Consider the following 22590-nt stretch of genomic DNA (forward strand, 5'->3'; position numbering starts at 1 on the left):
GAAAACTTTCTTTGTCCCAATACTACCGACATGGTACCAGGCATGTTCCAGGTGGGGCATCCATTATGACGTTTTGGGGATACATGACATAGGGGCACAGATTATGACATTTGGGTGTACAGACTATAAAATTTAGGTGTACAGACTGACGTTTGGGGCACACATGACATAGGGGTACCGATTATGACATTGATTATACAGACTGACGTTTGGGGCACACATGACATAGGGGTACCAATTATGACATTGATTGTACAGACTGACGTTTGGGGCACACATGACATAGGGGTACAGATTATGACATTGAGTGTAAAGACTATGACATTTGGGTGTACAGACTGACGTTTGGGGCACACATGACATAGGGGTACAGATTATGACATTGAGGGTACAGACTGACGTTTGGGCACACATGACATTGAGTGTACATAGTATGACATTGAGTGTACAGACTATGACATTTGGGTGTACAGACTGACGTTTGGGGCACACATGACATAGGGGTACAGATTATGACATTGAGTGTACAGACTGACGTTTGGGCACACATGACATTGAGTGTACATATTATGACATTGAGTGTACAGACTATGACATTTGGGTGTACAGACTGTTGTTTGGGGCACACATGACATATGGGTACAGATTATGACATTGAGTGTACAGACTATGACATTTGGTTGTACAGACTGACATAGGGGTACAGATTATGACCTTGGTGGTATGGATTATGACATTAGGGTGGCAAATGTATTTGGTTCACGACATACCAGCTGCTGTATCAAAGTTGTGGTGTTTGCATTCTTTATATTACAGTTGAATGACTAGTTAAGACCCAAGTGGTATTCAAATCTACCTTGGCAATGAATGGAATCAGTTGTACCACAAAAGTTAAAGACTTGTTCCCTGAAATCTGCTCAGGTACACAGTAATTTTCTCTGTAACAGCTAGCATAAATAACAAACCCAACATTTTTATAAGTACATATAATATATATTTGACTGTATAACAGTTAACACATACAGTAATAACAAATCAGAATGTATTACAGAAGTCTGCATGGCTTGTCACTTTATATACAAAACCGTCGTTCATGTGTATAACCTGTCCTTGTGTGAACTACATATACTTTTTAATTGCTGAACCACAACATTGCCACTTGTGGAAAATTCAAGAAAAATCAAGAAAAAATGAAACCATCATGATCAACCTTGCCATTTTCCAACTGATAAATACATACTTAATAATGCATATTTGTATGGTTCATGATGTTGGCAGAGTATCATGCCGCAAGTACATAGTATTACAACACAACAGGATGGCATGAACTACAAGATTTACTTAACTGTTGGGACATGCACTGAACAAGGCAGATAGCATCAATATTTGACTAGATGTATTTTTGTCAGGAAAAATAGTGAAAGTGAAAAATAAACTTAACAATTTTACACAGCATTACACACATACATCTATTATAGACATGTGTACAAGCTTTACAGCATTATACACATACTTCTATTATAGACATGTGTGCAAGCTTTACAGCATTACACAAGTACATCTATTATAGACATGTGAACAAGCTTTCCAGCATTACACACATACTTCTATTATAGACATGTGTACAAGCTTTACAGCATTACACAAGTACTTCTATTATAGACATGTGTACAAGCTTTACAGCATTACACAAGTACATCTATTATAAACATGTATACAAGCTTTACAGCATTGCACAAGTACATCTATTATAGACATGTGTACATGCTTTACAGCATTACACAAGTCATCTATTATAGACAGGTGAACAAGCTTTACAGCATTACACAAGTACTTCTATTATAGACATGTGTACAAGCTTTACAGCATTACACAAGTACATCTATTATAGACATGTGTACAAGCTTTACACACATACATCTATTATAGACATGTGTACAATCTTTACAGCATTGCACACATACATCTATTATAGACATGTGTACAAGCTTTACAGCATTGCACAAGTACATCTATTATAGACATGAGTACAAGCTTTACAGCATTATACACATACTTCTATTATAGACATGTGTACAAGCTTTATACACATACATCTATTATAGACATGTGTACAAGCTTTACAGAATTACACAGATACATCTATTTTATATGTGTGTACAAGCTTTACAGCATTACACAAGTACATCTATTATAGACATGTGTATAACAGCATTACACAAATTTAGTAATATACATATTTACACTCTTTACAGCATTGCACATAGAGTATATGGAGTATAGCTTGATATAGTACTGAGGCCAGAAGTTATACAATTATATTCAATACTGCAGTATAATGATGATGAAAAAGTACATGCATAACATTAAAATTTGAAAAAATAAATCTCAATGACTTTAAATAGCGTAAACAGATTCCCTATACCTTAAATGAATTGTTCCTCTTGCATCCCAATACACTTTTCTACTGTAACATAAACAGTTATTGATAGCATTCATGCAACTTAAAACATTCATGCAACTCAAATCAAGTGACCAATAATTACACATACAAGGGGTCGACTATACTCGTGCACCACTGTGATCACAAGGCAGGTCTGATTTTATAAATAATGCCGATGTTTAAATGTTATGTGCAATGGTGAATTATTACAACATTGATATTTCAAGTTGAAAACCAAACAAAAAGACTCCTTCAAAGTCTATATATGTCAAACCCAAAATAATGCAACCACAACTTTGTTCATTTATTGAATAAGAAATTCAACAGACAGAGGTACAACCTACCTACTGTTATATACATGAACTAATAATCAACATTTCCCGTTATTTCTTCTTTCCAAATGTTGCACCCTGATTTAGCATGTATATTTATCCCCTATGGCTATTGTTAACCCTTTCACCACTGTAGACCATAATGGACTCATCCAGATCAATGCATAGTAGAGTCTACTAAAGTTACATAGATCTAGAGGTTAAAGGGTTAAAGGTTATCCGTTCCCCACTGTCTGATAAAAGACAGGATCAGTGACACTTCTTTACATCTTTTTCCACGTCGTACTCAAATGCATTATATGTTGTCTGTACTGTATGTTACTTTGCAACAGAAAGAATTTGTAGATGTCATCCGACATTTTCTGGCGGGATTAATATCAAAATGACACAAATGAAACACTTGGAATGGACTTAAACTTTAGATGCAATTATCTTTATACAACTCGCTGTATACAGACCACATCTAGATCATGGTACCTTACAGTGCTAACTGAGATGAGAATTGCTTTCACAAGTTACCTTTATACACATGTACAAATACCATTACACATGGTTCACCACTAGATGTAACTGCACTTATCTCCGATATGCGAGTACCAAAAGTTTCCACTTAGATCATTCCAGTTTACACCAGTCATCTTATGAACACTTGTCATTCGGACGATTCGCAGTACCGGTAACCAGTTTACTTTAAGGTTGTAAAGGATGTCATCCAGTCATCCACAGATTTCCTAAGACCGCACAAAGTATGAGCCTAGGTCCTTAAAACTGTCCGTAACATCAGTCCTATGTTGGAGGTACTCATCTGCTCCTTACCAGTTTGATAACTTCATTCTCCTTTTTCTGCAATAATAAATTTTATCTGATATTGTTAAAAGCATTTACAATGGAAGATAATTTCTCCTCAATTAATAATGATATTGTTAAATTTACCCTTTCATCCCTGTTACTTTAGTAGACTTTTCCATCTATTGATATGGATGAGTCCATTATTGTCTACAGCCATGAAAGGTTTGATGATTTTAGCCTCCTTTATCAAAATTAGCTTGACAGTAATCTTTCAAACTTATATCATTTTTCGACCTATTTACTCAAATTAAGTAACGTGTAATTTCTCGCAGCCTTACTTATCTGTTTAGCATCTAATCTAATTAGCTGCTTATCTAGCAACCATCTTGTATTTTCAATCAGTGTCAACATCCAAAAGAACAGAAATTTGAGAAAGATCTGTCAAGGACTTCTTGAGAAATAGCAATAACCAACTTGAAGTGTCTAAATCCAAGACGGCTGCCTGCTCCCGATTGCTCAAAGGTTGGTAATTCAAATTTTTGCCAATAAGAATCAAAGGCTTTGAAAACAAAAGTAATCCACAAAAAATACCAATCTTAGTTTAGACTTAACTTTATTTTACTTGCATTGTTCAATCTTGTTTGTCTCTACCAATCTATAGCACTGAAATGATATCAGGGCCCAGTTGTTCAAAAGGTGATAAGCGCAAATTTTAATTTTTATGTAACTTTAAAACAAAACTATTGAATTAGGTACAACTTTCCAGATATCAAATATTTAGTAGAGTGAATTTACATGCAAAATTGTGTGATTGTATCTTGCTTATTGACGCAATTATTGAAGGTCGAAAAATGTTGTTAAACAGTGATGAAGCTAATCACCTTTTGAACAACTGGGCCAAGATGTTTTTGATATTGCTGTATTCATATTTTGAAAATTTCCCATAACCACTCGTTAACTCTAACCAATCTTTGAGCAACTGGGGCCTGGTGGCAATGTTCTTTTTCCTATCAATCTAAAAAGAATCATGTCAAAATACAGACCAGGAGAAACCTTTATATGACATTGAAATAGTTCTATCTTCTTTAAATAAAGCAACTCTTTAAGAATTGTTTTAGGACGGATGACAGACCGCAAACAAAAGACCACAGTTCTAGACGAAGGGAGATTTGAATAGTCCACCGCTTGATGATGGTCAGACAGTCAAAAACGTGTAACATCTCCGAATCACATTACAAGCTTGAGCATAGAAGGAATACCTGTTTATACATTGCATAATTTAAATTGATACTTACAGGTTTTTTCTCAACATCAACCTCAAATACTGTTCTTGAATTCCGAATTCTAAAAAGGATGATTAATCAACATATACACATACATTCTATTAAGGACACTTTGATCATTAGTCAACTGTTATCACATTTACATGTACCACACAAACTACCACTTGCAGAAATACAACCCGACTTAAATCTAATGCTTCACTTTATTCCTGTTTAATACACTTTTGTTGTAAAACTTTTATGTCAAAATATAAATGGCTGATACAAATCACAAATAAAAGCTGAACTAATAACTTAGCATCTAAAATGAAGACATCGCTTTTGAATTGTGAAATAGTCTTTAAAGACAGTCCAGTCAGAATTTGGTTTAGACATATAGAGTAAACTATCTATTACAGCAGCCTAACTTTTGATGAAATGGATGTATTCTGAATAGCTTCATTAAAAACGACAAATCTACCAGGTATCCCTATATCAGGACCTGGTGAGTTCAAAACTTACTGATATCCAAGTTTACGTAGCACTCGCCCAACAACTGCTCGTGTGATGGTAAAAATGGGGTAGTTAACTTTAAGAATATCCATTAAATCCACTACGGAAAAGTTCTCGTCCTTCCTCTCAAAATCCTCCACGATGGCCGTTATGGCATTTTCTGCCTCATTATCCATTGCTTTGCGTGTGGTCTTTACTATTTCTCCTCCAACACAACCTGAATATTTAAATCAAAATATGGGTACTACAGTAAAAACAGGTAAATTTAGATAAAAAGTGAAGAATACTCGAAAGGTGATAATATGTATGTATATGATTACAAAGTGTAGAATAAAGTATGTATATAAGTCTGGTGAAATAAGTAAGAAATGGGAATCAGCTGTATTGTAATCATGTGGTACTTATCATTATGTAACATACATATTAGTCTCCCAACCTACCCTGGTTCTTTATGTCAACATTTTTCAAAGAAAAATGTTCAGCCAATAATGAGGTCATAACATTTAAATTGGATTCTGTCATTTATATGAACAATGTTGATAGTCCTTTCCCTCAAATAGTCAGACTAAACAACTTTAATTAAAACTTTATGAACAATGTTGATAGTCCTTTCTCTCAAATAGTCGGACTAAACAACTTTACTTAAAGCTGTACAGTTCATTGCATAATATACAAAATTTTGTTTGAAGGCACAATGTATATGGAACTTTTGACCTCTATGACCAAACATCTGATTGAAGGTCATTTATTTGAACAATCTGTATAGCCATCTCAAGCAAACTATGGGACAAGCATGGCAAGTTTTTGACAGCGCTTCCTGTGTCGGACACAAAATGGCACTGAAGAATTCCACGTCTTGATATACCTTAAACTCACTTATTTCTAAACATGTTCTTCTATTGGTAAGTATGGATTGTAGGTTCATATAGCACAACCAGTTTAGTGTTCATATATAAGGTGACTATTGAAGTATATGCTTTAACAAGAGGCCCAGAGGGCTTGTATCACTCACCTGGATCTGTATGCCTAGCAGTGGTATTTATGGCTATAGAATGGGGATCGCAATAACTTCAAAGTTATGGCCCAGTAATTTAGTCTCAAGGGCTAGGGTTGGGGCCAGACACAAGAGTCAATACTAATATCATAAATGTGTTCGTCTCATGATGCCCAGCAATGGTATATTAGGTTATGGGGTGGGGATCTCAACTGTTTCAAAGTAATGACTCAGAAATCAAGTCCCTAGGGGTGGGGTCAGACCCCAGGGTAAATTATTTCATCATGATTGTGTATGTCTCTTAATGCCCTGTAATATAGGGTGGGGATCTTGATAATATCAAAATTAAAATTTCTATTTTGCCCCAACCCTCAGACCCTGAGGTCAGCTCTTCAACTGGTACAACTCCTCAACCACCAAAAAATGCTTCAAACCAAATATGGTCGATATTCATCACTGTTCCAGAGAAGAAGTCGCTTTAAGCAATATGGCCTGCCCCTCAGCCTCCAGGGGGGCAATATATTCAGTTAATACAAAATTGAATCCTCTTTGGCCACGGATACTCCAGGCCAAATCTAGTTAGAATCCACTTAGCTGTTTAGAACAAGTAGTTTTAAAAGATAAATCATAGACTGCCGATATGTGAAATCGTACACATATATTTCAACAAAAAGCCATTCAGATTGATACGTCTCGCCTATACCCCGCTTTGACCATCAATGCATATATCAGAGAAACAAACTTAAACACAAATAACTTGATGTTGATTGAGATACCTACAAAGCCAATGGACCACGAAAGGTAGGCCTCATCCAGCATTTGATGCATGGGTTGAGATGTACTACCTAAGATGCATCTATGGTCCAAGTTTGGTTGGTGTAGCACTTACACTTTCAGAGAAACTAACTTAAACACAAAAAGTTAATGTTGACGCCTTCGCCGCCAGCTTAGTCTCGCTTCCACTTCGTGGGGACGATACAAATATTGTCTGTGAGATTAAATAAAAAGCCTGCCCCCCTACCACCAATACTACAAATATTTTTACATGAATAAACAATGACCAAAGAAAACATTCTGTAAAAGTTATCACTGATTGTTATTGCTTATAATAATTCTTGTCACAAATCAATCTAATTCAAAAATGATTTTAGACAGCTTTTGTGTAAATTTAAACCAAATCTATTTAAGGGTTCATTATTGCTATTCCAGTAAAATATCTAATCCAGAGTTAATGGGGGTGGTGGTACTCTGGGTATTTTTAATTGGGACTACCAACAGAAGTGATTTATCCAAATTGGGTCATGGAATAGAGCTTGCTGTATATATTGACCACCCACATAAAGGACATATTGTTTTAAAGTATTTTTATCGTTCTTCTTTTATTAACAGAGGTGTTATCTCTTTTGAATTGATACGTTAATATCTTACTGCTGAGGAAATAAAATATCTCAAAACTTCTAAAAACACATAATCAAAAAAACACGCAAAAAAAAAAACAAGAAACAAAACAACAAAACAAAAGAAAACATGAACAGAACAGGGGTGTAATTTATTCTCAATGCACTTACCCAGGGAAGGTACACCTTTAAAAATTCATTAATTTTTTGTACTTGTCCTTTTAGTTCTATGTTTAATACATTGAACAACCAAAAAAACTATGCTTTTTATATATCAAAAGTGTAAGGTTTTGTCATTTCCTAGTAAAGTACATATTGGAACTTATCAATAATTGATTTTTCAATTGCAGTAAAGAACTTTCTTTTCCATTCCTGAATTTCGGGTCTGTATCTCTGCCCCGGTTATTAGTCACCTAATGCAATGACAGGCAAACCGTTGTCTTATTTTTCATGGGTAATCAAGTTTTAAAGAAAGTGAGATACTTAAATATCTCTATTTCATACATCAGTTGCAATTTATGGTGTTCTTATCAGCCTTACAGACCGTGATTTCCCTACATTCACCAAGTGGTACAAAATTGTTTTTTCTCTCAACACTAAAACACCAACATGCATAGAATTTCTGTATTTTGCTGTCCAGGGGTTTGGTAGATATTTTACTGGAATAATCCTTAGATATCTTGTGCAAAGCTTTTTACTTCAAAAGAGATAAAAGGTGACCTTTGACCCTTGAACCTTAACCAAAGACTACCAAAATCTAATCAAGTGTAGAACATTCGACCTTTAGCCATGAGAGTTGACCAAGATAATTTGTTTTGATATTTATAAACTTTCATCATTATTTTTTGCAAATTAAAGGACGTATATTATGAATTCAGGTTTCATTGTTCTGTAGCTGTCCTTCAAAGATAAAGCTGACCACAGATGAGGAACCATATTGGCATATTAACTTTGTACCAGGCAAGCTATTAATAAAGTATCAAACCAAGTTGAATTGATTACTTCAACTTTAACAAGCTAACTTCGTAATTATCAAAAAATAAACTCACGCTTGATAGCAATTTCTTTTTCATTTACAAGACCCAATTTCTTCTTCAATTGGCGTGTGGGCAGTCCTGAAACAAGAAGAAACTTTGAAATCTGTTCCAAAACTTGCACACTGGTATGGCTAAAAGCATGTTATTAAATAGGCTTTATTCAAACAAGGTATCATAGAGCAGTACTGTTTCCAGCAATCAATGCTGAAGTCGAGGTGAAATGTTTGAATTTTGATTTAGAGGTAATCGTGTGTTGCAGAAACCATTTTTTTCTTTATAGTCAGAGTGACCTTAACCTTCGACCTTCAGGCCTGCAAAGCAACACCTGTTTTTATTATGAATTTCCCTTCAAGAATCTGTGTATCGAGTTTGAGTGTTACCAGCCCATTGTAACTCAAGCTATTGAATGGAAACCAATCTTCTATCTATAGTAATATATGTAACGACTAAATGGCCAGAAATGGATCAATCTTCCGTACATACATATGGGGATACCAGGTCCGTTTATAACAGGTGGGTTGCTTTAATAGTAGAACCCTTCAGAGGTATATTTGTTACCGAGACTGGACCTGTATACATACTGCTCAGGGTAGCGCAGGCTGCAGGCATCTGGTAGTTCAGCATTTTAGTCTAGATATGGTATAGCCACCCAGTATAAACTGTAAAAGCCTCACTTCAAATCAAACCTGTCCCTCTAACTCACTCACTTTTAAACATGATTTGTTCTTCAAATTAACTCACCTGTCACCTCATCTGACCAGTTCAACACACCTGTCACCTCATCTGACCAGTTCAACTCACCTGTCACCTCATCTGACCAGTTCAACTCACCTGTCACCTCATCTGACCAGTTCAACACACCTTTGGCCTCATTATTGGTCATTAACAATACTATTACTTAATATGTCCTCAACTAACTTAACTCATTTGTACCGACATCTTATCTGTATAACTCACCGGTATCCACATCTTATCTGTATAACTCACCTGTATCCACATCTTATCTGTATAACTCACCTGTTTCCACATCTTATCTGTATAACTTACCTGTGGCTTCACTTAATCTCTTCATTGGATAGGCTAAGTTGGTTGCACTTCCTGATCTCTCCTCGGTTTGAAAATACTCATATACATTCTTGACCATTTCATCCATCTATTCAACAAATAAAATACCTCATGAAAATTCCATAGATACACAGAAAAAAAATATGATTATTACTTTTTTTTTTAAGGGACAAGTTAGTGAAGTAAGTTTTTTTCATAACCTTGTCACAAAAACCTTCATGATTATATAGTTTGGTACTTCTTATGAACAATTCATGTCAAGAAATTGACAAGAGACAATGTTTTCTTGGCGTTTTTTAATCAGTAATGGAGAAATCCTTTACTGTACAGCCGTACGTTTTAACGGCAGCTGTCGGTGAATTTCAAGCTAACAAAAATGTCTTTCCAGCCGAGGAGAGAAGATAACTTCTCGCTTTATTCACCTTACCTCTCAGAATACAAGCATATATGCATCTATTCTGAATCAAAATCATCTTCCAACAGCATCTAAAATATCATTATAAATGAGTGATCTATTTTACGTTTAAACCTATTGATATCGTATTTTCTGCAGTTTGAAATTCTCCCTGCAGCACACTCTCAGTGTGTGCATGCTTTAATCCAATTGTGAACAGAAATACCTGATAAGAGGTAAATATTATGTTACTTATAATTCTTACTCGCAATGTATTGTGTAAATTCAAGAATGTGTTATGTGTGAACTCAGACTCATAACTGACACTGTGTTGACAGAAGACAGCGTAGTGCTGTACATGTTAACTTTTCACTGAAAGGCCCGGATATTGCGCTATTCGGTCATAGCTATTTTTATCACCAGCTTTCCCAAAAGATGAAACTGACCACACTGGACGTTGGCTTCAGGTCATGTCATTATCAACTACGTTAACATTTATGAGGAGATAAATATTTTCAGTATCAACTTGATTTTCAGGTATTCAAAAAAACTTACTTCACTAAATTGTCCCTTTAACAGTGGGTGAAAATTGATTTAATGGGCAAATGTCCCTGTATACAGTAGTAATTTATCTTGGTACATCAAATATAACAAATTTATTGTTCCTTTTTCAATTCTGCAATCCTTGGCATGCATCACATCCTGGTGATTTTGTATGAAACAAGCATCCTCATTGAGAAGTACAACACTACACTGTTAGTGAACCTGGGTTGTGTGATATAAATATAAGTCACTAGTCTTATACCTTTTTTTATCAAAATATAAAAGATTTAAAGTCAATGGAAAGTTTACAATTTTGAAATATCTAGAGTAGTTCTGCTGTCTCCCAGATGGGAAAATTTAGCGTCAACTCTGTGTATCTATATTTTCTTACCATGCTGCTATCTCAAGACTTCCTCCGATAAAATTCACAGCATACTTAAATTCTGAAGCTGCTTCAATTTTATCATGTATGCTGCTTAAATAGATAAAGCACAATTCAAAAAATTCTCAAGAGAACACTTTTTGAGGCAGAAAAATGAAACAAACTCTTGCATTATAGTAACTTACAGTAAGTTCCACTTTTTCTTTCAGCTTTTCTCTGATGCGGTTGGCTGTTCGAACCAGGTTGGCATGTAGAGAGCGACTGCATTCTGTTACATCCCCTTCAGCATTGTCAAGTAGCACGGAGTTGACTACAGATGGACCAGTATCCAACATGTTCCGCTTCGCCAACATCTTAACCTGTGTTACAACTTGTATCAATCAACTCTAGCCCTATAACCTGGTTTGATATACCATAAATAGTTCTTCTGTTAATGAAAACAGCAGTTTCATCAATTATTGTTATTCTAGACCTGAAGTTAAGACATCAACAAATGTTAAGAAAAAGGCTATCTATTTTACCCTAACCAGATTGAGTGCGATTTAAAAAACTTTCTTCCAACTTTTTTTTGTAGAAGAAGAATCCTTCTTTTCGCCAACTAAAACTCTAACCAGACTCGGAACCACAAAAGTAGTGGTCATACAAATTTACTTGATCTGTGACTCAATTTATGACCTTCACCTTGACATAAGGATCCTCACAAAATGACACCTGTCCAGTAATAGCACATCGGTGACTAAGCATTTAACTGAACTGTCAGCAGTTCAATTTGTTTACACCAACTCTTAACACAATTTTGTTTAACATTCATATTTAAATTTGTTCATGAATTTTGAAAATTGTTTGACACTTATTTGAAGAAAAATTTCAATCTGCAACAGTCAGCAGTGTGCACAAGTTGTTATTTCTTATGTTATGTATTAGAAACTCCCTACTGGAGTCATGATCTCATACCTTCCAACAGGATTTGTTTCACTTATGTGGGTATAAAATGGAAATGTAAGGCTTTAAGTAGATTGGAATCATCTTTAATGGTATGCTATGGACTAGAAAAAGGTGTCATAACAGTACAAAATCTGACAATGAGAAATGTTGGAATACCTGTTTCCTGATCTTGACTTGCTGAAGACCATCTGGCTTGGGTAAGTGTCCATGTGGTTGGTCGTTGCGGATAAAAACATCATCACCTTCCTGTACAACACCAGCACCACAGCTGTATTGCCTCCCTCTCACAGCACATCGCCAGTACATCTTTTTGACTCTGGTGGATTTTTCTTTTTTTCCCTTTGATTTTTAAAGAAAACACTAGTTTAGGAAGACAGCAATTTTTTTCAAACAAGAGGCCTTACGTTATACCTGTGTTTTATTTATTAGAAAACTCTTCTACCTGTTACTTTTAATTGTTGACCAGTAATGAACCATCATAGAAAAAGCATTAATTTATACCGACGGTCAACTGATCTTATCTGACAGATAATTTCTCAGAGGCCTAGAATCATATCTTTGATCAATTATACTTTTTGTTTAGATGAATACATACATCATATCTCTCTAAGGATAACAAAATGTCAGATCCTACCTTTTGTTTCCCTCTTCTCCTTATCGTGATATTTGAAGTACGACGAAGAGTGTAGCCATATCCCAGGCTATCCATCAGCTTAGGAAGGCCCCTCTGTGAAGCAGACTCGATCACTTCAAACGTCAAAGGCTTCGTAGATGAAGCAGCTCTAAAAATGGAGGAAATCATCAAATACTTTATTGAATTTCATTATCAGCATTATTTTATATATAGGTCAAGATAATAGGGTCTTAAACCATGAATAAAACTTGACATTACCCTTTGACCTTTGTGACAAACAGATATTACACAATGGCAAAGCACTATTTCATATGTTTGAACTCGGTGATTTGTCAGAATATAAATATAAAAGTTGAACTGTCACTCTTTCTGTAGCATAGCGCCGGTGCAGAGTCCGTACCGGAGGTCCTTTATACTGGGTTCGCCCCCGTACTTGTGATATCTGATACTGTACCACCAAGTTTTGAGAAAATGTAACGATAAATGAAAGCCCATATTAGCTAGTCAGACATACACCTACAAAACCATTTTATGTCTCGCATTGAAAAGGAATGAAATTACAAGACCAGTATAACATGTGATTGACACATACATTGTAATGATGGTTACTGCTGAAGTTTACTGGATATAGGATTTATATGCTGATTACAGTATAACACTTTCCTGACAAAACCACAGTGTTCTCTCCAGCTTGTTTTAACAGCAGACCCTAGGTCATGCTCCTTTATTTTCCCCAAGTTAATGTATTGCTGTCCTGAATCTTCTACATATTCACAATAAAATTAATACCATATTCTGTTTCGAGCTAAATAGCATCAATTAACCCTTAGGCTGCTACATTGATTTCCATGTAAAGGGACACCACTGCTGAATTAATTATTGAAATATAAATTAATTTACTTGATTTTTCAAATGTGCATAACTTGAAAAATATTTGTTATATGTGAATAAAAGTTATATGAACTTGGTTCGTTATTGTCTCTAGTTTATATTAACGTTTTCAATTCTAAAGTTGCTTCATTATTTTTGTCAGCAAATGTGATTGGCAAATGATAACAGAGATTATAAACTTCATTTTTGACATAAGACGCTGTACATTTACAAGGGGATTCTCAGGTAAAAAGGTCAGGTATTTCATCAAGAATTGCATGTGATTTGCTACAGGTTTCAGGTTGTCATTCAATATATTTACTGTCACAGTCAGCATATAGATATATCTTAGCTAGTCTAGTTTATGATTAAATCATCGATAAATAGTTTGAAGAAATCAATCGGCTTAAAATGTATCAATGTCAATGTTCAATTCAGCCTCACCTGCAGACGACATGTGCGCCTCGGTTCGCCGATATTTTCCTGTTTGTATAGGGCACAAAGCCGTTCACCGGAAAGTTACATATTATGTTACACCGAAGTATTTCCATATCAACCATGTCAAACCCTTCAAAACCTTTATTATCATCGTAGGTGACTCTGGAGAATAAATTTTTACCATCATATTCATCGCTTCAATCTAAACGTCCGCCATTTTTATGCCATTTTTTTCTATTTGAAATTCTCTCGCACACCTTTGGTCACTACTAGGGTACACTGCCAGGAATATCGAAAGTAATGACAAAACAACCAATCAGAAGCCTTCCACTATACACGTTCGGGTTTGGTATAGCAACAACCCGACTTGACACTTCCTGGCTACCGATCAAAACCTACAAACGAAAAACGGCAAATGCCGTGCATAGCACTGACGACCTGACTTTTCAAAACGGCATATGCCGGGCGTAGCAGCCTAAGGATTATGTTATTAATGTGTTAGGAAACCAGAGAACCCGGAGAAAACCCATGTTGTTTGGCAGGGTACCCCACACCTTTTCACGTTGTATCGGGGAAACCCCCAGCTGCCTTGGTGAAAGGCAAGTGCGCTATCCATTGTGCCACTCAACTACCCATTGTTTTAAATAACATATCATATTTCTCTTATATAATTACAACCCTTCAGACATTTTCTACGTGTATTATTTATACACAAGTGATGATAACTTACTGAATAGCCATAATAGATGACGCTGCAGCAATTTCCCCTTCACCCATTTCACTAGGTGTACTATAGTCCATGGGCTGATCTGTACTTTGCTCCTCCTCCCCCTCTGGTTCGACTTTCTGAATACCGTACTGGGGTTGGTTTGCAACTCTAAATCTGGTCACACGTTGTTCCTCTGTAGCTGCAGTGTCTATCACAATACTGCATGGAAACAAAACGTGTAAATAAAAGCAGCGTAACAAAAACTAGCTGATGTGTGTAATATTTGTTCAGTATTAGAAATATATAAAGTCAATAAAATATGTGTATGCATAATTCATTGTACTTTTTTTTTTTAGTTTAAATGTAAAATATAGGACAAGAAAAACAACTTGAGTATGTGTATAAAATTATAAACATATGCAAAATATAAAAAAAAGTTCAGAATTTTGTGCACTAGTGCTGGGATTCGGTCCAATTTTGAAGATCGATTATCGGACCATCAAGACCGATCGATAATCAATTATCGGTTGAGATATGCGCCAAAAAGAATACATGTAAGAAATGGACATTGTGTGAAATAAATCAATAAAAAAATATTGATATACACTGTAGTTCGTGAAAAGAATCCAATGTATCTACAAGACACCCATATGATGAGAATTTATTTTGGATTATTCAAGACAAAAACATGAAAAACCATCGTATGTATCTTAAGAATTTTATTTCTTCATGTCAAATCTACAAAAACGATCTTCTTCATGACAAATTATCAAAATCGATCTTTCATGTGCAAAATCGATTATCGAATCTGTCTCATGTCAAGATCGATCTAATCGATGTTTTCGGTTATCGGTCCACCACTATTGTGCACAGAAGAATTTTCTTAAAAAAGTGATAATAGAAAATAAAATAGCAACCAGCAGCTGCAGGGGTTCATCTAGCTAGGTCTAGTTTGGGGAGTATGATAGCCAAAGTCCGAGACATTAAAATGGTTCTTTTACAAGTGCTAGAATGATATAAAAGGGCAATATTTTGTCAAACTATACGCCTTTCTTGATTTTGATATAATTTATTTTATTAAAGGAAATATTATGGTCATGGAAGACTTATGAGAAAGCTTACACTTCTTCATTGACATGGTCTGGTGGTATGACAAGGTACTGCTCTGTGCTGCTGCCTGCAGTGGGGATAGGCCCACTCTCACTTGCATGAAAAGCCTTGGCAATCAGAGACTGGACCTACATAATACAAAACATGTACGGATATGTACACAAACTGTGTAACTGTACTTAAACATTGTACACATAAAATCTTACCTGTGATACAGGTATAACTCATTCAACAGTGTAACAAAATGCTTCCATTTTGAATAGGTATCTAAACCTACAGTGTGTAGAGGTTCTATTATCAATCAGGACTAGTTATACATGTATATTAATTAGAAAGGAATCCTTCAAATATTTCAAAATAATTTTACAATTTCCTTTTAATTCTTTTTCTATTACAATATATTTTGCAGATCATATTCTTATTTTATATATTTTTTATTCTGAAAGTGCCATATATAAAACACTTGTTAGGAAGGGAGGTAACTCATACAGCCCAAATATTACTCTACTAAGAACCCTGTACCACTGCCGAAAAATGAAATTATGCATTCAAAGCTTATTTTTCTAGCATGTCTTAGCTTTTATAAATCATTTTTGAAAAGAAAAGTATACCTTGCGGGACTTTAATGAAAACACAATCAAGATGAAATAAACAAAATACAATCAACAAACATGTTCTGGGTGTAAAATATTCTAGGTAGCGAGACTGGGATTCGAGCCCTGGACTTCAGATTGTTAAACCTTGACAATGGTAGTGTGCTTCAGTTTGTCTTAACAGAAGTTAAGGGGAGGTTACTGTATATCAGAAAAACGGCAGTGCAGCGAGACAGGGATCCTTGAATTTGATATACTTATAGCATCACCCAGTGCCTTGAAACATTGGATAGATGTGGAGCCCCATTGCAAACAGTATGAATGAGTAATCACTGACAGCTTTTATTAGATAAACAGTCTAGCTGACTGGAAGTGTATCATGACATTAATTTAAAACAATTAAAACAGAACTCTGGAAACTAACTTAAATGTACACCTGCAGCAAACACGTTATTTTGATTTAAGGATTCCGCACCACCGATAGCCATACCCGTTAGGACTTTTATGACAAAATAATTAAGATGAAATAAACACATTATAATCAACAACAGTGTTCTGCAGGACTTAACCAGGATCAGAACCCTGGACTTCAAATTGTTATACTATATATCCCTCTAACAGATTGAGCTGTACGTGGTCAACAGAAGTGTCCTGACCTAGCTGTACTACAGTTATAGTCACACCGTGAAGTGGAACAGGGTCCGTCCTCTAGTCACCCATTATTTCGAACAACCTACTTTACTTATCAAACAACTTCAATTACCAAACTGCAAATGTTAACCATTGACATGTCTCACTCTGATGCTCATGCCGTTATTACACAAGGAAAAAAGTTTACTTAATTAATTTTTGCGATCGAATAGATTAATTATACCTCTGCAGATTGAACCTCCATCTTTGCCTCCATCCAATTTTCTGCTTCTGATTGTAACTGTAATATTCTGTAAAGAACAACAAATACAAAATTTAAAAAAAAAAAAACTCTTCAATTTCCCCTTTAAACATCAGTGCAAGCTGGATGCACTAATAATAAGTCTGATGTGCGTGTAAATTAAAATATATGAATCATCCCTGGGCCAACGAGGTTCATTGTTGTATATATATATGAAAGCTAGGGCAGGGGCCAAAAAAAAAATACACTCTAGTAATACAGAAGATTGCATATGATCTCATGGTATCAATTGATGATTTTTTTTGGACCTTGCAATTAGAATTCCAACATCATCAAGGCGTTTTCAACTCTGCTTCTGTTCTAGTACTAATATTAATACCCGGCCTCCTCTGCCCAGGCGCAATACATAAATAAATATCTTGTCAGAAAGCTACGTTACTGCAGATACTTCTGTTCCACGAGTTCAGGCCACAGGTGCTCGCGGGTTCCTGGAATTTATGTGATATATGATTATCGCACCGACTAGATATCGCACCCCCTTATACAAATTACATAGCCATATTATAGGTGCGATAATATATCACATATATTCCAGAACCTGAGCACCCGTGTATTCAACCAGTGAATTTGCTGAAATTTGACTATATTCTATAAGATCTAATTATTTCATCAGAGAATAACTCACCATATATGCCATTTTAAAGAGTTTTACCTATGGGCGAATATACACATATTTTATTTATGTTTTAGTTTTGACACTGTTGAATAAGTTCAAATGGAATTCTCAAAGGGTTGGCAATGCAAGTTATAAGTGACAAGAGACGTTTATATTACAGAGATAGGTAAGTAAAATCGATATTGGCCTAGTTTCTTCTTTCAATATTATAATCTGCATGAATACCATTTCTGGTGTATAATAGAAGTTGTACACATTAAAAAGTGTATGTCATCTTCTTCTTCTTCGTTTACAAGGATCAGTAAACTCCAAGGTTGGAGTGCAATCGACCAGACATATTATACGTCTCTGAATTGACCCTAGGAGGTGGCATTTCAAAGAATTTATTTTTTTGTAATTTTTAGGTATTATATTAAAATTATGTACATATAACGAGGATGTAAAATTAGTAAAGAGACTGGTGGTAATCTTCAAGTGAGGATTTGAAAGAATGTAATTCCTCACTAAGGTGAAGAGAGAATTTGTAGGCGTCTTTTGCGGTAGTAGATATTGTGTTTATTTGATGTGCCCCTCTTGTTCGCCTGTCACCTGATGTCCAGTATGATGATGGGTTAATTTTAACGATGTAATGCGAGATCTTGTATATATAGCATTGACAATCTAGCTTTTGCCCTTCCTTGTGATTAAGATTCCCAAACTATTGTTTTCATCCCAGCTACAATAAAAGTGTCATGCTTTCTGTCTCTACAATTAGGTACAATGAGGTAACAATAATGTATTACGTTCATAATCTAGATCTAAATTTTATTTCTCCTTCGTCAAAGTCCAGTTCAATTTATCCGGAAGATGCACAAGTAACACAAGTCACTGCGAATGTGTCATGTTACTTGATGGTTTAATGCAGATACTGTAAGTATCGATGAATGTGTTTCAAACATGACATACTCTGAAAAACAATCTATAAAAACACATGTATTTTGGGACAAGTGGTCAAAATATAAACAAGACCGACTTGACTGGCAGTTTCGTGGAGTCAACTCGTGTATCAAAAAAGTCCACTCGTCAAACACATAAATTACCGCTTATACCAAAATGTTTTCAATACGCTTTTAACTTTTCATCACAACTGAATTGATTGATACAAAATGTAATAACCTTGACGTTACATTTCAGTTTATGATCACTTACCGACCACAAAATCAACACAAACAATAGAGCGAAGTGTCTTCGCACGAGTTGACTAATGGATGCGCGCCTCGTTTCGGAATATAAAGCGTCTTCGGGATTTTGATTTTGGCGGGATCGCACGGTATTGCAAGAAAAGTGTACTTATGTAATAGATCCGTGTTCTAGCACGCATCTCCGTCCAAATTGAAAAGTCACAAACTCGGAAGTAATTTTCACTGCACTTAAACATACTTAGAGCGAATTTAATTTGGAAACTAGAAAACAGTATGAATTTCGATTTTGTTATTCAGTTTTTGCCGACATTAGAACCAAATTAACTTGAAGCAAAGGCGTATATTACAGAGATTGGCAACTTGCTCCTTACCTTACATACGGTTTAGTTCGCTGCATTCAATAATCCTGTCCTGTTCAAAACATAATTGTGCCATGAGAAAACATAGAAAATCAACGTAATAATAAACAGCTGTAGCTAGCTGAGATTTCCATGCGGTTTGGGAGTGCTCCATTGAATGTAAACTTGGATGATTAAATAATTTAGAAAACATCAAAATTGCACATCGTGTCGGTGTTTACATATCGGTAATGATTCTGGCTTCAGGAGAACCCAATTCCGTTTTTGATCTTTAGAAAATTTCAAAAAATTCTTCAGAAATTCATTATTTGATAATATTACTAACCAGGTTCTTAAAATGAGGTTATTAAAAAACTTATAATTGAGGTCTGAAAATGCAGGTTTTTAAGAATAAACAAGTTAAAATTGTGGCTGTGATGTGTGAGGGTTATTTCTTTCATGACACCACGGAATTAGATTAGGTTATCCAAGTCCGTGATGACACATTAGAACACGAACCCCCTTTTTTTTTTTTTTTTTTATTAATTATTCAATTTCAAAAACATCTTCAGATATAAATTATTTGATAGTGTTTCTTGCCAGCTTTTTCAAATAAGGTTTTTATGTTTTTATAAAACTTGCGAAGTTTGATAATTGAGCTCTGAAAATACACTTTTTTTTAAAGTAAAAATGGCGGCTGTGATGTGCGAGGGTTTCTCGTTCATCAGTTATTCAATTTCAAAAACGTATTCAGATATTACATAATATTTCTAACCAACTTCCTAATATGAGCCATATATGTCTAGGATATGTGACATGTTGACACGAACTAACGAATACACGATCAAATTCTCACAGGTAACACATTGACCAGACTATCGTCGCCAGCTAGGATCGATATCATTTTGCTTCGACGAGTGCTTTTAGCTGACTGTCAAAACAAACACTCGTAGACCCGGTTCCGCGTGGTTGCGCAGCCGCAACCCAAGTCCAAGTCTCGCGGCGTATCTTATTTCACGGCGTATCTTATGATCATGCGTGTTTTTGCGAGATCTGCGTGAGTTGCCAATCTCTGTAATATATACGCCTCTGCTTGAAGCCTGTGTATATAGTTTGTCGACATAATTATTTTAAAAACCAAATTAAGAAGGGGAAAAAAATGTTCGATAAAATCAATAATGCTTAAAACCCTTGTCACACTAGGGCCGCATTCCCACGGCGTCCAAGAAAAATCAAGAACGCCGGTCTGCGCGCAGTGGAATCGCAAGCATCGCCGCGGCAACGCAGTGGCATCGCCAGTGAACGCAGTGGAAGCGCCGTGAGAGCGCCATGAGAGCGCAGACAATCGCCAGCTAGAACTCCGTAGGAACGCGGTATAACGCCATGGAGCTCCGTAGAAACGCCATGGTCGCCGAGGTGACATCGCCATCTTCATGAAAAATATTTTTAAAAAAACTGCGATCTCATGGCGCTCTGGGAAATTTAACAACACCGTGCAATCGCAGTGGTAACGCCGCTATGTGTGACAGGGGTTTAACTTAAGTTATAACACTGTTTTATGATAATGTCAAGTTTTGATTGTTATTTGTCAAGTAAATGTTTTAAATCGTGGAATCTTATCAAAGCCATGATCCCGTGATCTCCATTACCGACAAATTATGAGATCTAGCTACAGGCGAAGGGGAATAAAAAAATGTTGCAATAGTTTTAAAATGTTCAAAGTAAAACATTTTCCTGTCCGCGATAAAAAAAAAATGGAGGAAAATTTATACCATTCCCTTCAAAATTAGTAAAAACACAAAACTACAGTGGCTTCAATTTAGAATCAATCAACATATTTTAACTACTAATTCATATCTTTATAAAATAGGTCTTGTTAATAGTCCATATTGTTTTCATTGTAAAACTGACACAGAAACTATAGTTCATGCATTATGGGAATGTTAAGAAGTACAAGTGTTTTTAACAGATTTTAAATCATTGCTAGATGTGTTATTAATTCCATTTGCTTTTAATAAAGAATCTTTTATCTTTGGTTTCTATGATAGAAAAAACAATGTTGATAATTTAGTACTTTTTATCATTAAACTATATATTTATAAAGCTAGATGTCTGCAAACTGGTCTATCAGTTTTAGCTTTGAAAAACTTAATTAAAGATATTTACAATACTCAAAAATACATTGCTGTAGGTAATGGTGAACATTATCTCACTAATTTTAAAAGGGAATGGTAAAAATGGGAAAGATTACTGCAGGCCATATAACTGAGATGTAAATTTATTATAATATTATAGTACCAATGTACAAAAATTTACACAATATTGAACAATAAGCCCTTGTCAAATCCTTCGACACCTCTCCAACCTTCCTTTTCTTTCTTGTCCCTCTCTCTCTTCATTACTCTTTTCTTTCCTATGTCTTCTTCTAAAACAGTACAATGGTACATAACACCTAATATCCTGGTTTCAGCATGGGTTTTTTTCTGGGGGTTTTTGTATTTGTTTGCTTCTCAACTACAATGCATATAATATTATTCTATGTATCTTGTTTCAAACTTATAGAGAAAATAATTGTTTTTCTGCATTGGTACCCAAATCAATGTAATAATATTAGAATGTTAAAAAAATGTCAAGACAAACAAAAAACTTGTGTGAAAATTAAGAATGTGAGACTGAAATATGATGTGTTATGTTTAATGTACTGTTGAAAAAAAAAAAAAAAAAGGAAAATTGATCAAGAAAAAACCATTTCACCGACAAATCATTCCCATAATAACTGAAAACTGGGGGTTTATTGTTTAAGTTGAGTATGCATACACTTGCTAGTTTGCCTTTTGACATGATTAAAAAACTTAATACTCTTGGCAATTAGGCCTAAGACCGACTTGATTTTCAACCATAACTGAGTTAACTTGTCACTGTGCAGAGCTTAATTTGGTGGAGGTCATGATGCAGTCCTGCAGCATAGATTTCAGCAAAGTTATAGAAACCCTGGCTACAATGCATAATTCATAAAAAAAAACCTGGATCTGAATTTACCAATTTACTGTGAC

The 22590-nt window shown here is 35.2% G+C and overlaps 1 protein-coding gene across 2 annotated transcripts; it reads right to left on the reverse strand.

The window, feature by feature from the left end:
• Nucleotides 1-2080: 2080 nt before the first annotated feature.
• Nucleotides 2081-19284, reverse strand: LOC110462254. 2 transcript variants are annotated; one of them, XM_021516144.1, is made up of 13 exons: nucleotides 19207-19284; nucleotides 17325-17391; nucleotides 15870-15985; nucleotides 14769-14966; nucleotides 12731-12878; nucleotides 12253-12435; nucleotides 11337-11510; nucleotides 9815-9920; nucleotides 8780-8845; nucleotides 7902-7916; nucleotides 5349-5556; nucleotides 4860-4908; nucleotides 2081-3618 (listed from the first exon to the last, which is right to left on the reverse strand). In XM_021516144.1, exons 2-13 carry the CDS (start codon nucleotides 17355-17357, stop codon nucleotides 3577-3579), a joined length of 1338 nt encoding a protein of 445 aa, XP_021371819.1. In that variant the 5' UTR covers nucleotides 17358-17391; nucleotides 19207-19284; the 3' UTR covers nucleotides 2081-3576. The 2 variants fall into 2 exon arrangements, with proteins under 2 accessions (XP_021371819.1, XP_021371820.1); XM_021516145.1 differs by lacking the exon at nucleotides 7902-7916.
• Between the last annotated feature and the right edge of the window lie 3306 nt (nucleotides 19285-22590).

Source organism: Mizuhopecten yessoensis, unplaced genomic scaffold (assembly GCF_002113885.1).
Source record: "Mizuhopecten yessoensis strain PY_sf001 unplaced genomic scaffold, ASM211388v2 scaffold10765, whole genome shotgun sequence".
Taxonomy (NCBI): domain Eukaryota; kingdom Metazoa; phylum Mollusca; class Bivalvia; order Pectinida; family Pectinidae; genus Mizuhopecten; species Mizuhopecten yessoensis.